Below are 21,710 nucleotides of genomic sequence, written 5' to 3' on the forward strand. Positions count from 1 at the left end.
GAGAACACAACAATTCCCCAGAACCAAAGTATGGCCCCCGGGGGCCCGCCGCGTGCCCCTTGTGCGGCGGGCCCCCACAACACATACATTAAATGCATTTGGCCCGCCCGGGGGCCCGCCGCGTGCCCCTTGTGCGGCGGGCCCCCACAACACAGATACATAAAATACATTTGGCCCGCCCGGGGGCCCGCCGCGTGCCCCATGTGCGGCGGGCCCCCACAACAAGGCCAAGAAAAGAAGTATGGCCCCCGGGGGCCCGCCGCGTGCCCCTTGTGCGGCGGGCCCCCACAACACATACATTATAAATGGATTTGGCCCGCCCGGGGGCCCGCCGCGTGCCCCATGTGCGGCGGCCCCCACAACAAGGCCAAGAAAAGAAGTATGCCCCCGGGGGCCCGCCGCGTGCCCCTTGTGCGGCGGGCCCCCACAACACATACATTATAAATGCATTTGGCCCGCCCGGGGGCCCGCCGCGTGCCCCATGTGCGGCGGGCCCCCACAACAAGGCCAAGAAAAGAAGTATGGCCCCCGGGGGCCCGCCGCGTGCCCCTTGTGCGGCGGGCCCCCACAACACATACATTAAAGCATTTGGCCCGCCCGGGGGCCCGCCGCGTGCCCCATGTGCGGCGGGCCCCCACAACAAGGCCAAAAAAAGAAGTATGGCCCCCGGGGGCCCGCCGCGTGCCCCTTGTGCGGCGGGCCCCCACAACACATACATTAAATGCATTTGGCCCGCCCGGGGGCCCGCCGGGTGCCCCATGTGCGGCGGGCCCCCACAACAAGGCCAAGAAAAGAAGTATGGCCCCCGGGGGCCCGCCGCGTGCCCCATGTGCGGCGGGCCCCCACAACAGATCCGCAGGTCCGAAGGTACCTAGCCTACTAGCTTACCTGACTCTCCTGGCTCTGCTGCTGGCTTGGGTCTCCCGTCGTCGTCCGTGGTCGTCGTCCGTGGCGTGGTCGGTCCGTCTGTCTCCGTCGTGGTGGTGTCTCTCGTCTCCTCGTCTCTTCTTCCTCTTCTCCTCGGGCGCGAAATCCTGGATCCTGGCTGCTGGAACCTGGGAAGGGGTGGAAGAATGGAAAGAATGGAAGAGCGCAGGCGGCAATAAGCAAGAAACACAAGATTGGGATTGGCTCCTGTGGGCGTCCAATGGAAACGGCGGATTTCGCGGCCGGTTTGCCAAAAATCGCGGCATTTGCACAAAGATGCAAATTTCGCGATTTTTTTGCAAATCGCGAAATCGCGATAAGCTGGAGGGTCTGTCTTTTGGGTAAGTAGTCCTCTCAGTAGTCTGTCCTTGAGAGGGGAAGACTCCGGAAGGTCCTCTCCCCTTGGGATCACGCTATACAGGGCATGACGGGCTTGCAGACATCTATAGGCCTCTGTGGGCACCAATTAGTAGGCGTTCTGTAGTTCAGAGTAGTGGAGCACATCACTATTTTTCCATAAATCTCCCACTCAAGACAGACCAATAAGATACCGTAAATCAAAACTAGGGTGCCGAGACGTGCTGTGTCCCACAAGTAAGTGAGTGGCCTGTTATGTTATGTTAACCAGTGTTTTATAAAGCGCACAGCTACTCTACTGAGTGTCCCTGTCCCTGTGTGATCTTATCCCCCCAAATGTTTTTTTTGTCAGCGAAGCGCGGGTGAGGTGTGGTGCAGCAGCTAGACCGACTGACTCTGGAGCATGGGACCCGCGATTTGATTCCGGGCACCGGTGGCAGCTCGACTCAGCATTATGTCACTCTGGGCAATAGCTGACTTAATCTTCCTGACGGTCCTCTGTGCCTTGAAATGTGTGAGGAGTGATATATTTGCGCTTTATAAATACAAATTATTATTATTAATATTATATACATTAGATTCTTCTTCACCTGATCAAGTGTTAGCTTGTTCAACTGGTATCTGACAGAGACATTTAGTTATAGATTCCTTACCTTAGAATTAACCCCGGGGCGTCAGACTGGATCCGGAGAATTGTTTTCTTAGCAGTGCCCCCGAATGACGGTGGGTGGCTTTGGTCGACTCCGTGTCTGTCGTCATGGTCACCCGGATGACGGTACCTACTTAGACGTCACCCCTGAGTGCTGAGGTAAGTTCTTTATTTTTGCACGCCAGTCTAGTGCATATCCGGCGGGAGATAACCCTTTAGTCACTTTTTGACGAAACTTTTTTGATGTTTTATCGACTTCTCTTTCGAATCTTCAACTCCTGATGTGTAAGGCATGTCGACTTCTCTTTCGAATCTTCAACTCCTGATGTGTAAGGCATGTCCCATCGTCCCAAGCTCTTGGAGGCCCGGCGGTCAGATTAATGTTGCTCCCGGTCTTGTTCGAGAGGAAGGTCTCGAGGCTGCTCACGGAGTGCCCACACCTCATCCCGTTTCAAGTCTTTGAAGTCCTCGGGTAAGTCAAAGCATAAGAGGAAGGCAAAGAAGCACCGTCTCTCTCCAGTCGCCTTTTTAGTGACAAGGCAGACTCTGTGCAGGAGCGCTTTCAGGATTCTTGTGCTACGGCCAGATCCTTGGGCCTTGCTGTGTCTTCCTGTCCACCCCAGTCTGTTTTTCACCCCTTTCAAGGCTACTGAAGGGGCACCCCGCCAAATTTGGCCCAGTCTAGCCACCTGTCTGTGCAAGCTGCCCAGCCTCTGCATGGCCACAGACCTGGGACCTAGGAACCTCATGGGTCTGGGAGCCAGCGGGCGGGCCAGTACACTCTCCCTCCCCAACCCCCTGCAGCAGCCTTCTAACCCTCCGAGTCCGATCCTTCGAGACCATCGTTTGCCAGTTTGTGGCAGGATTCGCCATCACCTCCCCCACTGGCAATCCATCACATCGGACAGGTGGGTTTTGATAATAGTCTAAAGGGGCTCCTTCCCTCATAGAGACTGCCCCTCCCTCCATGCCACCGTCTTTTGACCGCTTGGCGCTTCTCCACCAGGAAGTTTCCCCTCTGTTGGTCAAGGGAGCTATTGAAATGGTCCATGTGCCATAAGTAGGTCATGGCTCCTATTCCCTCTACTTTCTGCTGCCCGACAAGGACAAAGGCCTGCGTCCTATCTGAGACCTCAGGGCCCTCAACTAAATGCTCATGTTGGCTCAGGTTCTATCTGTCCTTGACCCTGGAGACTGGATGGTGTCGTTGGACTTGCAGGATGCCTATTTCAGTCCTGCCAGCCCACAGACGCTATCTACGTTTCACGGTAGGCCTCGAGCATTTTCCGTTCACTGTGCTCCCCTTCAGCCTCAGCAGTGCCCCTCGTGTGTTCACGAAAGTGATGGCAGTGGTCGCAGCTCATGTGCGCAGATCAGGGGTTCCAGTCGTCCCCCATCTCAACGACTGGCTGTGGAAGACTGCCTCGCCCCAGGCTGTCGTCTCCGACCTCTAGAGTAAGGCGGACCTCCTGCACTCCCTGGGGTTCACTATCAAAGTGCCAAAGTCACCCCTAACTCCCTCTCAGACACTCCCTTTCATCTGGACTGTTTTGGACACAGGGCAGTTTCGGGCCTATCCTCCGAGCAGCGAGTCTGGGATATTCGGGCAATGATACCGATGTTTCAGTCTCTATCCCGGATTTCATGGACCATGACCCTGAGACTACTGGGCTTCATGGCCTCCTGCATCCTGCTCGTGGATCATGCCAGATGGCATATGCAGGCTCTGCAGTGGGATCTGAAGTTCCAGTGGGCGCAGCACCAACGGAATCTTTCCGACTATGTCCAGATCTCAGAGAGTACTGCACAGCCATTGCAGTGGTGGCTAACGAACCAAGCTTGGGTCCTAGGCCTCTCCCTTTCCAGATGCATCACTTCTGTTATAGTGCGGCCATCTGGGAGAGGCGGAGATCAGAGGATTCATAACAACCTGTTGGAGCGTTGGGTGAACCGCCTGGCACTGAAAGCATTCTTTCCCACCCTCAAAGGGAAAGTGGTACAGGTGTTAACCGACAACACCACTGCCATGTGGAACAGCAATAAACGGGGCGGGGTGGGGTCACGGACCCTGTGTCCAGAGGCAAAGAGCCTCTGGACATGGCTGGAACATCAGGGCATGACCCTGGTGGTTCAACACTAGGCAGGTTCTCTGAACACCAGGGCGGACAAACTCAGCTGTCAGTGCCTGGTGGACCACAAATGGTGTCTTCACTCGGAGATGGTACAAAGGCTCTTGGGAGAGCCTGGTTTAGATTTGTTCACTACCGAAGAAAACTTGCAATTTCAGCTGTTCTGCGCATTGTAGTTTCCAAGGCGGCATTCGCTCTGCAACGCATTTCGTCACGAGTGGAGGTGCGGCATCCTGTACCCCTTTCGGTCTCTACTACTTCTGGCCCGAGTGCTGAAGGAGATAAATCTCGACTGGGCCCAATCCAGTTGTGTGGCTCCGGACTGGGCACACACAGTCTGGAACCTCGAGCTCCTGAGCATGGCCATCAATCCTCTGATCAGACTGCACTTTCGGGAGAATCTTCTGTCAAATCAGCAGGAGACGGTTCTTTACCTGAACTTGTCCAGCCTCCACCTCCTTATGTGGAGATTGAACGGCGACAGTTGACAGCTTTTGACCTTCACCCGAAGTTTGTAATGTCATCTTGGCAGCTAGGCATCGCTCTACTAAAACGGTATATGCCACTAAATGGAACACGTTTGTGGCATGGTGCACAGAAAAGGCTGTGGATCCCCTTTCTGCCCCTCTTTCAGAGGTTTTCTTGTACATGCTTTCTTTGGCCAAGCAAGGTTCCGCTCTCGCAGTTTGTACCATCCCTGTTAATGGTTTTATCAGGGACTGTCCACTCTGACAATAGTAAAGAAGTCTTAACTTTGTGAGATGGGGAGTTGACATGCCTTGCATCAATCTTTTGGAGCCTAGGCATGACCACAGTGCAAATGCAAGATACAATAGCTATTGTACTAGCTGAGAAAGCAAGTGAGTACTTGGTCGATAATACTGTTAACTGAAGCACACACCATGTTGCTCTGGCTTATATCTTGTAAGCATACTGTAACCGTGATCTGCACTTCAAGTTTTCATAATGAAGAAGCTCAAGTTTTGAGCAAAATCTTCCAAGAGAACAACGAAGTTCTGTGTAAAATGTTTCAGATGTGAGTCTTCCCTCAAAAAGACTTGTTTCCAAATGAAGACCACCAAAAATACCTAGATTGTACATCTAGGTTTCTAACATTGGTGGTGAAGGGTAATGCCCCTTGATCAGTTTTTAAATAGTTACTTAAGTCTTTCCTCCAGTTTCATAACAAGAAGGATGCTTGTCAAGCTGAAGAAATCTAAGACTAAAATGATCTTAATTGGTCTAGAATGGCTGACAGTAGGGTTTCTTGAACTCCTGCAGGTGTCTGAGAGAACATCCATGAGATTGCTTTGCGTGCTGGATCACCTTTATAGTCGCCAAATAAGGTCTTCCACCACAGCCTACTGTCCTTGAGCTTTATGGATATCTGAAACTGCCACAAGACTGCAAGGAAATATTGAGAGATTTGAAATGTCAGCCCACCCGGGCTTTGTATTCTTGTAAGTGGAAGAGGTTCTGCATCGTTGCTTGGCAGAAAGGAATCAACCAGATAAAGTACTTGGAGAAAAGGATGTTCTACCTGATTCGTGTCACCAGATTGTAATTGCAGTTCTCCTTGATAAAGGTATATGCGGTGGTGATCATGTCTCTCAGAGTTTTGACAAGCGTGTGTTTTAATGGTTCCTGACATTAAAAACATCTTGAATGACATTAAAAAGTGTTTTCCCCGGTAGGCATTCTCTCTCCATGGCAGCTTAATATCTGAAAAGCAATGGCTCTTTTTTAAAACTATTAATAAATGCTCTTCTCATATCTATTGCTGAAGTTCTCCTTTGTTGTGATCAATTTTGCCTGTAGAGCTAGCAAGATTCAACCGTATTGTACTCTGCAATCATGTGCTGTGTTTCAGAATCAATCCTCTCCTGCAGAGATCCCAAAAAATGAACATTAAGAGGGTGAAGTCTCTGGCATCATAGATCATTTCATATTTATTTTACTTGAAATGGCTACCCAATCAATTTTAGAAAATCTTGTGCAAGTAGTTGGGCCTTGCATGTTTGTCTGTTAGTTCCTATTGGAGCAGGACCAAGAATGATTTGCATATGGCTAGATCTAATCTAAGGTGGTATGGTGGGCAAAAAAAGAGATTGGTTAAAATGCGAGCCAAGCGATTGCCAACAGTTAAACTATTTGCTATCAATCCTTCTATCAACGTTTGTATCTTCAATGTATTGCCCTAAGTGGCTGAGGTTATGCCTACTCTTGGGTCAAGTATGCCCTGTGTCACGAGAGTCACGCTCATCCCAACGGGAGTAGCCCAACTAGGCTGGAAACGGTATTGGGTTGCTTGTGTTCCAGTTCCAAGAGGACAATGCTTGGCAATTAGAGCTGCACTGTCCATTTGGTGCATGACCTAGGCTGATTTTGCATATGGCCAAGTCTAATCTGAGGTGGCATGGTAGACAAAAAATGAGGAGTTTGACTGCTACCCCTAGCTATCACCAGTAGTTAAACTATTTATAGCATTCCTCCGACCGCCTTTTCGTGTTTGGGCTCCACGAAGTCCCTGGTCATATACCATAGGAAAAGGTGGAAAAATGTTGTAAATGAGCTTTGGTTCAAAGTTATAGAAAATTGCTTACTTTCAATTGGATCATCTTCTTTTTACCACTGAGTGTGTAGATGGAGGTAGTTTGTCGAAATTGGTTTTATGATTTTGAGTTGTACAGATGGGAGAATGGGGAGGTCTTTTTCTATTAGTTCAGCTTGACTTCTTGGGTATCCTGTGCAAATCCCCATGTGTGGTCTCTGACACCTTGGGAGCTCCATCTGCTTAGATAACCTGATGACATATGCACCAGCTTCTGTTGCTTTGGACGTCTGGTGGGTGCCAGTATGTGCACATGAAATCATGAAGCCCTTAAACAGGAGCAATTTGGTGTGATCATCACCCCCGCACCCTCCACTTCAGCACCTTGAGTAGGGAGGAGTGCCATGTGACATTAAACATTTAAATATGTTTATTGTTTATTTGACTTAATTGGTGATGCTCTTAAATGTTGCTGCAACTGGATAGAATGATGGAGCTATGGGATGTGGTTGCAGAGTTAAGTAGTACTAAAGAGAACAAAATGGAGGGAGAAGGGGATGGAGAGAAGGATGACGGATCAGTGGATGGATTGAAAGAAGGACTGATGGATAGATAGATAAATTAATTTGTAGAGATTAGATTGAATGGATGACTCCAGAGATGGGTGACTTGAGGGAGAGAATGATGGTCGGAAAGGAGGTAACAGCATAGACAGATGGAGAACAGGATGGAGAATGATGAATGGATACGGTGATCCAAAGAGATTAAGTTGGATAGGTAGAGGGAAGGATGGAGAGATGATGGAACTAAAAAGGGCAAGATTGATCATGGTTGAACAGAATGGCGAAATGAATGAGGGAGAATTCAGAAAAAAGATAGGTGGATAAATGTAGAAAGAAAGATGGAGCAAACAAATAAGTCTTTTGTACATCTCTACCTTGAGTCACATTCAAGAAATTCTGTGGTTAACTGATTAATCTTGATCATTTGGGGACTGAGTGGGGATTAATGTTCTTGAGAACTACTGTGAAACTACAGTGGCAGAATTATGCTGCAGCATCGTTTTACGTTTATTGCGAGCGTCCCCATCACTATGGCACAAATCAGTTCCTGCTCAAGGATTAGATGTGAGCAATAGCAGGCAAGTAATGTCTTTCATCTAGTCTGCTTGTCACCAAGTATGCAGCTAGAATGTAATGCACTGTGTGTCCTCTTTTTCTCCAAAGGATCTCTCTTTGCCTCTGTGGCCTGCATAGAAGGTCTCTCCTCTCTGGTGGCTACAGGCCTTTTCAACGCCCTCTATCCCGCAACCTTGAGCTTTATGAGAGGGTTCCCCTTTCTCTTCGGAGGGATGGTGCTTCTCATCCCAGCTGCAATCATTGGGTATGTACACGCTCTCTTTCTCTCGCTCTGTCTTCTCTCTCTTTCTCATTCGGATTTGAAGGCTCTATACATACAGGGTAACACTATATCTACATATACATAAAAATTGAGTCTCCTGAGCTGCTGATGATGTGTATATGGTCAAGTATGGAGGACATTTTTCCAATTGTACTTGTGCAAACTATTCTGCCAGTATTTAATATTAAAAAGGTGTTGCCGTTGATTCCACCTCATCTACTATAATTGTCTTTATAGTGCGTTTGAGCTACACTAATCGACCAGATACTGGTAACGTAAGTTGCCCCTAGTTCTTTAATTCTGGGGATGTGATCACATTTCCATCATGCACACCAGGAATGGCTGAGCTTGCATTCCATTTGCATTCCTGACTTCCCCTGCGCCCAAATATATTTGAACCAAAGTTGTTCTAAGTTGAGGGCATCTACGTATACCTCTCACAAGCGCCTTGCATCCTAAACTGTGGAATCCCTTGTCTGCGAAAAACCTGGCCTGTGTGAGGTTAGATAAGGCCTGCGATCACCTACACTTTGTCCTAGTCCATGCTTGCTCAGTATAGGCAGACTGATGCAAGTCTTGAATTGGTGGATCAGTAAAAAATCATGTCAGGCAGTACAGCACTCGGCCAGGAATGGCTGTGACTGCCTTACTAATTTCTGAAGTGCGATCATTAGACAATAAAAGTGCAAGTACAAAAAGCTAACCGTACATAAAAGCAACCACCAGTACATGACCAAGACCCCAGAATTCTAGATTACAAATGCAGACTGATAACCAACACCCCAATAGGTTAGCAAAATATGTAACAACACATACAAAATGTCATATTACTATAATATAGCTATTAGCCATTGGGCAGAAATAGAACGTAATACATTTCATATTAATAAAACACGAAAAAAAATCTTTAAAATCACATAAAAATTAATTGGTTACAAGGAAACATGCCTGAAACTAAAAAGATTTTTAAAAGTTGCGTCAACTTAGTCCTGTACATTGTTTTTCAACAGCAACATGCGCACACACCACATAGAGAGTAGGAAGCGTGACACCACAAATACAATTGGGGATAGAGTATTGTATTTCAGCAACCTAAACTCCCCTACTCCATGATTGGTCCCCAGATTTCTACATAATTGGATCAACCAACGACGCCTGGAATTACTGGAGCAAGGGCAGAAAACAATACATGTAGCTCTGACTCGTTGCAGACCGGACAGCCTAGGGAGAATGTACCTGCCCATTTATTGGAAAAAACTTGTAGCGGGAGCACCCGAATCTTAAATTGGTTGTACAGTCTCCTCGCCAGCTTGGGTTGAATCTCATCCAGGGCAGCATCTAAGATGTACTGGTCTTTTATACTCAAAAACACAACTGTTAATGAGCCTGTTGCTGAACTCCCCGGTAAACGATCGAGTTTACCCTTCCTATAACTTCAAGCCAGTACCTTCCTAAGCGTTATACCATAGACTTCCTCTGCCCATGTCCAGAAATGAGTCCTTAACATATGCTAGCCACAGTAGTTTCCCAGCACCGTGCAGGCCCAGGATCTCCTTTAACTCGTCCCTGTATACAGACAGTTCCGGGGTAACCTATTGGCAACGCCAAAAGGTTAAGGGTCCAAGAGCAATTTCGTCGGCAATTGGCCTCAACCCCAAATCCAGACGAAGCGGTGAACTGGGGGGGGAGGCCACATAACTGCCTAACAAATCTGTTCTCAGACTTGGTGTTGGTTCTCAGAGAACTATACCCCCAAAGTTCAGCACCGTACATTGCAGCACCCCTAGTTTGCGCTTTATAGATTTCCAGGAGTGGTCAGAGTGGTTTATGGAAAGAATTCCTAAATAACTTAATCAACCCTCCAATGTTCTGTGGTAGCTTCAGGCTTGTTACGTTGATTTGAGCCCCAAAGTCAATTTTTTCAGTTACTGTGACCCCAAGGTACTTAAATATAGACACCCTCTCCAATGGAACGCCATTCAGGCTGGGATTGGGGCGAGTAGAGCTGGTTGGATTAAAGACTATGTATTTGGTCTTTTGACAGTTGATTTCGAGACCCCTACTATCACAAAAGGCCTTGAAGTTGTTAAGGATCCTCTGAATACCCATCGGTGACTTTGAGAGCAATAGAGTGTCATCAGCAAACATCATTGCCGTTACTTTGTTGTTTGCTATCATCTTGGGTGCATTCAATGTATCTACAAGTGCATTTATGAATAGGCAAAAAAGGGTGGGCGCAAGCACTCAACCCTGTCTTACCCCTCTATCTATAGCTATTGGAGTGGTAAGTTCACCTGTTTCACGAACCTGATTTGGGCATAATTGCCTTTGTGCAAATGCCTGAGCATATAGCAAAGTCTCCCTAGGACAGCCCACAGTTTACCTCTAGGTACCAGATTGAACGCGGATTTTAAATCCACGAAGATCAGATGGAGGCTGCCACTCTCTATAGTCACTGTTTTCCAGTTCAAGAGTAGGAGCCTAAATATTTGGTCTATGGTGGACGTATTACTCCTAAAGCCAGCTTGGAATGGGCTTAATATATTAAATTTGTCCGTCCAGGGCTGGAGACGAGACAACATTATCCGGGCAAAGATTTTCTGGCTAGCGCCAATTAAGCTTATGGGTCTGTAGTTGGAGGGAAGAAGTGGAGAACCCTTTTTATGAACATGCAGAATTTCTGTGCCAGCCCATGTTGCTGGGATTGTCATTCCCTGTAGTATGGCATTAAACAGGATCTACAAATAGGGGCCCCAGATTGTTGGCTCAGTGCGGAAGAGGTGTCCTGGGATCTTATCATGTCCAGGAGCTTTGGAAGGGGCAATTTGCTTACGGCACTGGCTATTTCTATAAGAGTTATCTGAGGGATCGCTAGGCAGATGTCCTGCGGTGAGGTGATATCTTTACCTGTACTATTCCCCTCTTCTTCCAACCTTAGGTAAAAGGCCTCAGGTGACTGGTAATTCCACCTCCACGACCAGGGTATTATGATCCTGGTCATGTCGTGCCAAAACAGCAAAATCTACCACCCTGTGCCAAATCCCGATTTCTATCAGGATGTAGTCTATAATGGAGAAGTGTCCTGGTCGATTAAAAGTGTACCTCCCTGGTGTGTCTGATTTGGTTCGGCCATTGCCTTCCCTAAGTGAGTGATTTAATTTGGAGGACCAACTGTATCCAGGCCCTGTTTGGCGGGATGCTTCCCTCAGAAATTGCCTATTATGGATCTTCTTCACTGGGAGTTCCTCCGTTAAAGACCATTCAGGTGCTCAAACTGGCAGTTGGTCGCCACCAATAACCAACCAGTCATTTGTTTGACATGATAGATATGATCAAACAGAAACCTGGGCACACAAATAAATATCAACAGTTAATACAGCAATTAGTAGTGAATGATGCCGACACCGGTAGTTCTCTTTGAAGGTTTTTTTATATGCAGATGTTCTTTAGAAAAAACAACAACGCCAGCCGACATGTATTTCGTCAACAGGTCAATGCCTGTGACTCTTCAGGGCATAGGGGGCGTGAGGATGGTATCGATGATCCGGTGATAATTCCAACCTGGAGTGCGTGTGGTAAAACAGGTAATAAAGGGTATCTTTGCAAGATGAGTTGTCAGACGGGCGAGTGCGGATTCACTCTTCCGACGAGACGAGCACAAGGAGAGTTCTGCTTTATCAGGCTTTTCCGTTGTCACGGACGCACTCGTGAACATGCTGTGTGATGTGGATCGGAATATATTCATCTGGTGAATTAGGTGTTCTGGAGGAAACCACAATGTTATGATCCTGGCAAGAAGAAACTTTAGTCATAGCGTGGTGCAGCTGGGGAGGGCCACATATTCCAGCAGGGTTGAGTAAACTATGCAGCAAGATAACCCTGGGTGGAGTTTGTGGAGTTGCACTAGGTGGAGCTACGCAAATTGCAAAAAAAACCTCTGCCGCACTACACGGAGCTCCGCAAGCAGCGGAGTATGGTAGAAAAATGCTGTTTGCTGTGATTGCACAGTGCTGGATGCTTGTTTGCACTGTGCAATCGTTGCGAACAGCACAGTGCAATCTTACCTTTTCTGCCGCTCAAGTAGATTTTTACTCGAGCAGCAGCTTTCTCAACGCGAACGGCCAGTTTCTCAACACAAGTGGTCGCGAAAATACGCGACCACTCGCAATGATAAACCTGACACCCTGAATTGAGAAATCTCTCCGGGAGGTTTATTTTCCACGCTCGTGCTCGCCAACTTGATGTTGGTGATCGCGAACGAGGAAAAATCTCACCGGGAGGTGGATTTTCCTCGCTCGCCAACTTGACGTTGGTGAACGCGAGCGAGGTAAAAAAACTCTGCGCGAAGCGGAGTTTTTGGGAACTCTATGAGCTCCACGTAACGTGGACTAAGGGAAACTCCAGGAGCGGAGTTCACCGCCCAGGGTTAAAAATAAGGCAAATTATGTGGTGTATCGCAAAACAGTTTATGATTATATTTGTGGATTATTTTGTCATTTTTACAATGTTTGGGCAGTGAGTTCACCTAGATAGTACCAGTTTATTATAGCAATAAGCAACAGCAAGGTGACCAGTCAACCTTTGCAAAAGGCCTTCTACTGCGCTGCAACATGTGCTGATGTTTCACTTTTAGGAACTTTTGATGCTATTAACAGTTTATGCTAGAAACAAAAATATTTTTTGATAAAATCTGCACATTATGCAGCAGATGATGGATTATGTGGCAAATGCGGCACTTCTATAGATTAGCAAAAAATGCTGCAGCCGCACAATTCCTGTGGCCTTGCCCTTATGGTACTGGGCTGACATATTAAACTGTCATCACCAAGTTTACAGTGTAATATGATTGTTGTAGTCCAATCTCAATGCATATCAGCAGTGCCATTGGAGAGTTGTTAGCCTATATGACATATACATGGATCAGTCTGAATATGTGTAACAAATTACACTGGCCGGCCACTCTTTACAATGATAATGATTCTTATCCTAGTGGACTTTTTATCAACTGCAGTGCTTCCATTAGAACGCTCTGGACTGTTACCTTGAATTCCTCCGATCTGAAGACATTCTTTAATGTCTTCCTCTCCAGACATGTTGAGGATGGTCATACATTTTTCTTCCTACAACTTGAGGTGAACTGATATTGAGAACTACCACCAGTTGCCATGCCATGCTTTGGTACCTGTGCTTTGCAACACTCAAGCACCTTGAATTTAGAGGTTTAGAACCTGTTCTTAGTGTTCGCAACATCCTGTAAATATGTTGATTTAGTATTAATTTTGACCATTCTCTCCTGCAAGCATGTTTTTGTTTGTTTTTGGTGGCATCTGCAGCATGAGACGGCACATTAGACAGTCATTGTTTTACCCCCTCTTTGGCCTGGACTTGCAGCTCAGGATCCATAAACGTCTACTTCTTTTACTGCCTGGGTCCATGATAGAAGAGTTTGGCAGGTTGCTAATGAGTGATGACCGAGTGATATTAGAGCATGGCAGTGAATTCTGTTTGTCTTGTTTCAAGGTTCTTTGTCCACTCAAAATGAATGTATGCACACTCCTGCACAGCAAGAGGTTCTTGGTGTACTTTTGGGGTGTCCCAAGGTCTTGTGTGTTGCTCTTGCTGTTTCTGTTCTCAAGGGATTCAGTTCCAGAATCCAGGAATTTCCAATGCCTGATAATTTCCCCTTCTGATATTTTACGCAGGTGCTATTCATTGGGTGAGGTATTTAGCGCATGAGCTAAATATCACATTCAGTATTTACAATTTGTGCTAAATAATGCACATTAGCTATTTAATACATGCGCTAAATAAAGATTCTGCATCACGCAGTAAAAACAGTGCTATTTAACACGTGTTATTTACAAGGCCGGTGGTACAGCTATTTACCCTACCACAACTTTTGTAATATTTACTACCAAATGTGTTATCAAAGCCTTACTCTCTTCTTTGATCTAAGCCAAACGCGAGGTCTCTAGAGGAGGTGTGGTGTGATCAAATCACTATCAGCCTTATTCATCAAGGCCGAATCGGCTCGCAAAGGGCCAGATTCTGAGAATCTGGCCCTTTGCGAGTGCGATTTTTGCATTTGGGATTCAACATCCCAAATGCAAAAATCGCTATTTGCTAATTCGCATATTTGCGAGGATTTACACTTAAGGAATCTCTATTTGAGATTCCTTAAATGTAATTCATCATCCATTTTACAATTGCGAAATCGCAATTTCGGGCCGCAATTTACCGCGAGGTCAAACCTCGCGGTAAATTGCGAAAACTCAGAAAAATGCTTTTAAATGCATTTTTCTGAGTTGCACGTTACACACACACATGTCCTTTGGACATGTGTGTGTGCAACACCTGTGTTAATTTCCAACATATGTGCACAGATCACATTCAGGGGTGCTACAGGGTGTCCTTTGGACACCCCTGGCACCCTTGTATTCGCAATCTCATTTGCGATTAGCTAATTGCTAATCGCAAATGAGGAATGACTCCCAATGCATTCCTATGGGCCTTTTGGCCCATAGGAATGCATGGGGAGTTATTCCTTATTTGCGATTAGCAATTAGCTAATCGCAAATAAGGAAGGAGTGGGAATCGCAATTACTATTGCGATTCCTACATGAATACCGTTTTGCGAGTCTCAAATAGCGATTCCTTATGATTCGCTATTTGGGCCTCGCAAAACGGCCCGTTCATGAATCAGGCTGTATATGCCAAGCATGAGCCAGGCAACAACGTTTTAGATTCCCTAAAGCTCTGTAGTGTCTCTTTTGGCAGACAAGTGTATGGCATGTTACAGTAGTTCGGCTGTGATGCATTACTGGTAGCATCAGTCATACACCTCGCTCTTCACAACAAGTGCTCACTGCCGGTCCTATATATTTCCTATAAAAAGTGCTCTTAAATTATGTCCTATAGCCTTTGCCTCTATGTGGGAATTCACTGAGAAAAATTCTATGCAACTGGCAGCCAGTGTTTTGTACTGATCCATGCAACATCCCTCGCCACAATCTTGGGGCCTGGCTGTAGGCCGTCTGTTGGTGTCTTCTCTTTGTAAAAATCTCTCTATGCGCTCCCCTCCCCCTCCATCGGCACTCTCCTGTGCAGCACATAGCAGGTCTAGAGCCAATTCCGCCATTACTAAAGTGCCTCATGTTTTTCTCTCTCTCAGGGTGGTAGAGCTGTGTGAAACTCCTCGTCAATACAGCAACTTTGTTGAGGATTCCTGACGGCTGTCAAAGCATCAAACTAAAGCTAGAAGAAGGGAACCCTGGTGACCCCGAAGTACCTGGTGCATACTGCCTATCGCCGCCTCCTGTCTCGGTTCGGAGAGGCAGTGGATCTCTTGGATAACAGGGATGAAGGGCTGCTGAAAATTATTTTATTTCAGAATGATGAGCACGTCAACATGTGATTTTTACATATGAGAACAGTAATGGCTGGCTCAGTGATTTGAAGCACAGACCTCCAGTGTTTGCAATTTTATTTGATTCATTTTATGATTGACATGAAAGAAATGTGAATGATGCAATTGCTTTTAATTCGCTTAGAATGTGGCTGATCAGAACTTGGAACAGATTCTGCTGTGCAGAGCAGCCCTCCTCTGGTCAGCAAGTGCATCGTGTCAATAAACATTCAAAACATTTCTCCACTTCACGTCTCTGGTAAATGGTGTTCCACGCGAATGTGACTCACTTTGGGGCATGTTTGGGGAGGAATTTGGCTGTAGGCCCCGCAGAGGTTGCTGGCTCTTTGGCCTCTGGTTTGTGGCTCAGTCACTGTGGTGTGTCTGCATAGGTGCACCCATCTTTAGCCTAATAGGTTCTCCATGTTATGCCTTGCGTCCATATCTGAGTGTGCAGTGTAGATGTGAGAAAGGCTCAGAAGCTCCTTTAGAATCTCTCGGCTTGATGATCTTGTGGTAAAGCAGGGGTCTTAGAGAGCCTAACCTCTAGATCAAAGGTCTTAAAACTGGGGGGTGGGCTCCACCTGGGGGAGTCTTACGTGATCTCGGGATGGGGGTGAGGGGAGCACCGGACTCTGGCCAAGAGAAGCATCACGCTTTGTTTTGAGCGTTAAAAACATGAGCAGCAGTAAGCCACTTCGTAATGGGCCATCACTAACGACTTTTGTCATTTATATCCTGAATGGGAATATGTGTGAAAAGGAGTAACAGAGCTGAACTGCAATGTTTAAATATGTTTAAACATATTTAAATATTGCCAATTTAGCAGCATAAGTGCTGAAAAATTAAGGCAGGCCCCCCGAGGATGTTCTTTTTTTTTTTTTGAAATTTTTTTTACATTTTTTTACAGAAGGCTGGGGGGGAGGGGAACGCAGCATTAGGAATTTTGAAGACCACTGCTCTAACTGATGATTATGTGTATCTGCAGGTCATAGGGTGCCATTGATTTGTCGATATTTGAATGTGGTTTTCTGTCATTAGAGAGGGCTGTTTGTGCCTGTCTCTGTCAAGTACAGCCCACTACTTCAGGACCAGTGGCATCTGTGATGGGTGACTGTATTGAGCACATGCCTGTGGGTCTCTCGCCTGTGGACTACTGTGGGTCCCTTCTATGCAGCTCTTGGGTGGCTCCTTGAGTGCATTTATCCTGGCTACCTGTAAGTAGTCCATGCCATAGGATAATTCACAATTTTTAGAGCACTCGTATCTTCAATCATAATATAATCATTAAACAGTAAATCTCAAAGCAATTGGTTGAGTTCTTGATTTCTTTTCTTTAATTTCCACAGATCCTCCAATCCCTTATGCCAACGCGTTTCGTCGTAATAGGGGGTGACCCTACGACTTCCTCAGGGCTGGAAGTAATATAAAATACGTATTTGTAATGACAGTCGCATATATATTCTAGTCATCCCATAATACCCAAAAATGTTGCCACATAGTGCAAAGGGCTATTCAAAGCAAAAGTTGTGAGCAGTGTGAGTACAAAAATATAAGTAGTGACTTTGCAGCACTCCAACAAACTAATATAAACAAATTCACATTTGATGGCAAAAGTATTTTTAGATAGAACATACCCTGCCCAATTAAGTATTCGAGCTATTATCATCGATATTCTAACATTTCTTGAAAAAACTTCTTGTATACACTACACATTAACATCCAGTATCTACTGATTGCGTGACATTGTGATGATCTAACTACCAGATAAACAAATAGAGGAGTACCATCATGGGAAAGTCAAAAAATGAGATTCCTAATGTGGTGATAGATAGACAAAAGGAAAGAATTTATCTTTTTGTAAAAAAACCCTCACTCACCAACCTAGTGGTGACATGCTTCATCATCGGGGTCCACCCTAGTGGCCTAACGTCACTAGAGTGTGCTACGACACCGGAGTTACAGTGGAGCAGGTTGTGAATGTAAGTGCAAAAAATGTTAAAAATTGTCCTGGTTTAACTTGATGGGTGAATAAATTTTATTAACAAGTAACTGGACAAGGTTAAAATAGTGGGACGAGATACTGTGAGGGTATATTAAGGCCAAGAGTATCTCTTATATGTGTGTTGGTCTACATGTTTCAACCGTTATTGGGATATACCAGGTTTTCATCAGGACCGGTTAGTCAGGGAACTGGACGGTCTGTGCCCCCTAAAAGGCACACCCTATCCTCGTTCTCTGTGACCAAAAATAGCAAAAATTCGCTATATGGCGTAAAAGGAGACTCTGGCCGCAATGGGTGTGTCCAAAACAATGAAAAAGACCTGTGGGAAAGAAAAAATAAAACAGACATCAGTCGGACGTGAACTGTGTTACATGCCTGTTACGTAGTGCAGTGTCGTGTCTTTCACATCTTCAGGCTTACTACCACTCTCATTAGAAAAAATACTGTGAATTTATTAAGTGAAATTATCACCATGTGACATGACCCGCTGTGGGCTTGTTGTCAGGGTGATTCACGCATACATATCAAGAGGTGCGTGCTGAGCGGCAGCGTGATTGTTGCCGTTTATTTGTCTTTATGTAGGCTTACGTCCTGATCATATCAATTAGGTGTTGTGTTATCACAATCTCGCCATTCTTTTATGGTGGTCGCGAATCAGGATGAAAAGTGCGTAATTTATCTGTGGCTATACAATCGACACACTCTGACTTACTTGACAGATAACATAGACAAATACAGACATATAATGGTTGTAAGTGCTCAGCTTACTACGATTCTGGAGTCTTATATCATCGGAGGGCGGGAGGTGGTATCCCCACTACTCAACCGATTTCTGTAAAAACATGGGTAGAGTCGTTAAATGGCGAGTATTCTTTCAGGGACCGCCGCGTTGTGCGGTGAGAGAAAATGGGTAGTTTTCAGTCTCTCTTCCTGTAAAGGGAAGCATTTCTACTTACAGTTACTTCGTGGTGGAAATGCCGGTTACCTATACTTGTCCTCCACTGCCCTGCTACGAAGCCGCTCTGTCTTGTGTGAGATTAAGTAGCAGCTGGACTTCCGGGTTGGGCGGGGGCTCCCGTAGGTCACGTGGTGGTTGCTACAGCAACATGTGAGCATCTCTATTCTACGGAGGCTCTTGATTGCCAAAAAGGGGGGGTTGCGGATTGTAGGCAGACAGTGATGGTCCCAGCTAGGATCGGTTTGGTCATAGAAAGTTAGAATGAGCGTTGTTATGGTCTGTTACACATAGGCGATCGTGTAACGATCTAAAGTAATTTAAACCAAATCGATTTAGAGGTGACTCGTTGACTGTCACAAGTACTTGGGTTATGGGCAGATAAGACTGAGCCTCCAGATCATAGAAAGTTAGAATCAGAGTTGTTATGGTCTGTTTCACATAGGCGATCGTGTAACGATCTAAAGTAATTTAAACCAAATCGATTTAGAGGCGACTCGTTGACTGTCACGAGTACTCGGGTTATGGGCAGATAAGACTGAGCCTCCAGATCTAGGTAGAAGCTCATGTGGGGTGTTTCTGTGTACCCAGGATAAATGAACCTGTTCATGATCGATAGTGGCATTATAACTCGACTCCAAATTATATGACCAAGATATTTTTAGGGGCAGATTCCACAGGTACACATTTCAGAACACTGGCCCATGGAACATTATCATTTAATCCTGTCTTATTTGTGGAAAGTCTATAAATCCATCTTTGTTCCTTTTCAAAAAGCCGGTTTTGCAAGTTTGGGCCTGGTTGTACCTGCTCAATGATTGTCCACCTCATGTCATTTGGAGTATGATTTGCTGTCAGAAAGTGTTCTGTGAGTTTGGTGATATTCTTTTTGCAACGTATTGTGCTCCTGTGCTCACTTATTCGTTGTTTCACTTTTCGCGTTGTCATGCCTATGTAAGGTTTTCCGCATACACATTTGATCAGATATACCACGTTGGCACTGTTGCAATTGGTGTGAGCCCTTTGTTCCCAGATTTTTCCTTACTCAAGGTTTAGGGTCTTGGTGTTCTCTGTGAGGTGGCATACGCTGCAGCCCCCACATTTTGAGTGTCCTGTCACCGGGGGGAGTCCCCATATTGTGTAATGGTGGGATTTGTGTTGCTGGTTATTATTTTGGGTCTGGTGTTAACCAGGCTGTCTTTTAGGCTCTGTCCTTTCTTGTATGAAAATAGGGGTTTGTCCCACTTGAAGTTGCCTGTGTTAAGTATCGACCAGTTTTTGTTGATGCTTTTGCTCACTTGATTAGATAATGCATTATAAGTGGTAACACAAGTTAGTGGTGTTTCTCCGGGTTCACTTATTTTATCTTCCAGCAGAGTTGTTCTAAGTTGAGGGCATCTACATATACCTCTCACAAGCGCCTTGCATCCTAAACTGTGGAATCCCTTGTCTGCCAAAAACCTGGCCTGTGTGAGGTTAGATAAGGCTGCGGTCACCTACACTTTGTCCTAGTCCATGCTTGCTCAGTATAGACAGACTGATGCAAGTCTTGAATCAGTAAGAAATCATGTCAGGCAGTACAGCACTCGGCCAGGAATGGCTGTGACTGCCTAACTAATTTCTGAAGTGCGATCATTAGACAATAAAAGTGCAAGTACAAAAAGCTAACCGTACATAAAAGCAACCACCAGTACATGATCAAGACCCCAGAATCCTAGATTACAAATGCAGACTGATAACCCACACCCCAATAGGTTAGCAAAATATGTAACAACACATACAAAGTGTCATATTACTATAATATAGCTATTAGCCATTGGGCAGAAATAGAACGTAATACATTTCATATTAATAAAACACAAACAAAAATCTTTAAAATCACATAAAAATTAATTGGTTACAAGGAAACATGCCTGACTAAAAAGATTTTTAAAAGTTGCGTCAACTTAGTCCTGTACATTGTTTTTCAACAGCAACATGCGCACACATCACATAGAGAGTAGGAAGTGTGACACCACAAATACAATTGGGGATAGAGTATTGTATTTCAGCAACCTAAACTCCTCTACTCCATGATTGGTCCCCAGATTTCTACATAATTGGATCAACCAACGACGCCTAGAATTACTGGAGCAAGGGCAGAAAACAATACATGTAGCTCTGACTCGTTACAGACCGGACAGCCTAGGGAGAATGTACCTGCCCATTTATTGGAAAAAACTTGCAGCGGGAGAACCCGAATCTTAAATTGGTTGTACAGTCTCCTCGCCAGCTTGGGTTGAATCTCATCCAGGGCAGGCTCTAAGATGTACTGGTCTTTTATACTCAAAAACACAACTGTTAATGAGCCTGTTGCTGAACTCCCCGGTAAACGATTGAGTTTACCCTTCCTATAAATTCAAGCCAGTACCTTCCTAAGTGTTATACCATAGACTTCCTCTGCCCATGTCCAGAAATGAGTCTCTAACATATGCTAGCCACAGTCGTTTCCCAGCACCGTGCAGGCCCAGGATCTCCTTTAACTCGTCCCTGTATACAGACCGTTCCGGGCTAACCTATTGGCAACGCCAAAAGGTTAAGGGTCCAAGAGCAATTTCGTCGGCAATTGGCCTCAACCCCAAATCCAAACGAAGCGGTGAACTGGGGGGGAGGTCACATAACTGCCTAACAAATCTGTTCTCAGACTTGAAGATGGTTCTCAGAGAACTATACCCCCGAAGTTCAGCACCGTACATTGCAGCACCCCTAGTTTGCGCTTTATAGATTTCCAGGAGTGGTCAGAGTGGTTTATGGAAAGAATTCCTAAATAACTTAATCAACCCTCCAGTGTTCTGTGCTAGCTTCAGGCTTGTTACGTTGATTTGAGCCCCAAAGTCAATTTTTTCAGTTACTGGGACCCCAAGGTACTCAAATATAGACACCCTCTCCAATGGAATGCCATTCAGGCTGGGATTGGGGCGAGTAGAGCTGGTTGGATTAAAGACTATGTATCTGGTCTTTTGACAGTTGATTTCGAGACCCCTACTATCACAAAAGGCCTTGAAGTTGTTAAGGATCCTCTGAATACCCATCGGTGACTTTGAGAGCAATTTAGTGTCATCGGCAAACATCATTGCCGTTACTTTGTTGTTTGCTATCATCTTGGGTGCATCATTATCCAATCCTGCATTCAATGTATCTACAAGTGCATTTATGAATAGGCAAAAAAGGGTGGGCGCAAGCACTCAACCCTGTCTTACCCCTCTATCTATAGCTATAGGAGTGGTAAGTTCACCTGTTTCCCGAACCTGATTTGGGCATAATTGCCTTTGTGCAAATGCCTGAGCATATA

At 45.7% G+C, this 21,710-nt stretch overlaps 1 protein-coding gene across 1 annotated transcript in view; it reads left to right on the forward strand.

Annotated features, from left to right (window-relative positions):
• SLC46A1 (solute carrier family 46 member 1) overlaps positions 1 to 15,665 on the forward strand; it is a 32,368-nt gene extending 16,703 nt beyond the window's left edge. The window contains exons 4-5 of the mRNA XM_086955169.1: positions 7,840 to 7,996; positions 15,186 to 15,665. Coding sequence (XP_086811295.1) covers positions 7,840 to 7,996; positions 15,186 to 15,243 — 215 coding nt within the window. The 3' untranslated portion in view covers positions 15,244 to 15,665. The remainder of the gene's footprint in view (positions 1 to 7,839; positions 7,997 to 15,185) is intronic.
• The last annotated feature ends 6,045 nt before the right edge of the window (positions 15,666 to 21,710 follow it).

Source organism: Lissotriton vulgaris, chromosome 2_1, assembly GCF_964263255.1.
Source record: "Lissotriton vulgaris chromosome 2_1, aLisVul1.2, whole genome shotgun sequence".
NCBI lineage: Eukaryota > Metazoa > Chordata > Amphibia > Caudata > Salamandridae > Lissotriton > Lissotriton vulgaris.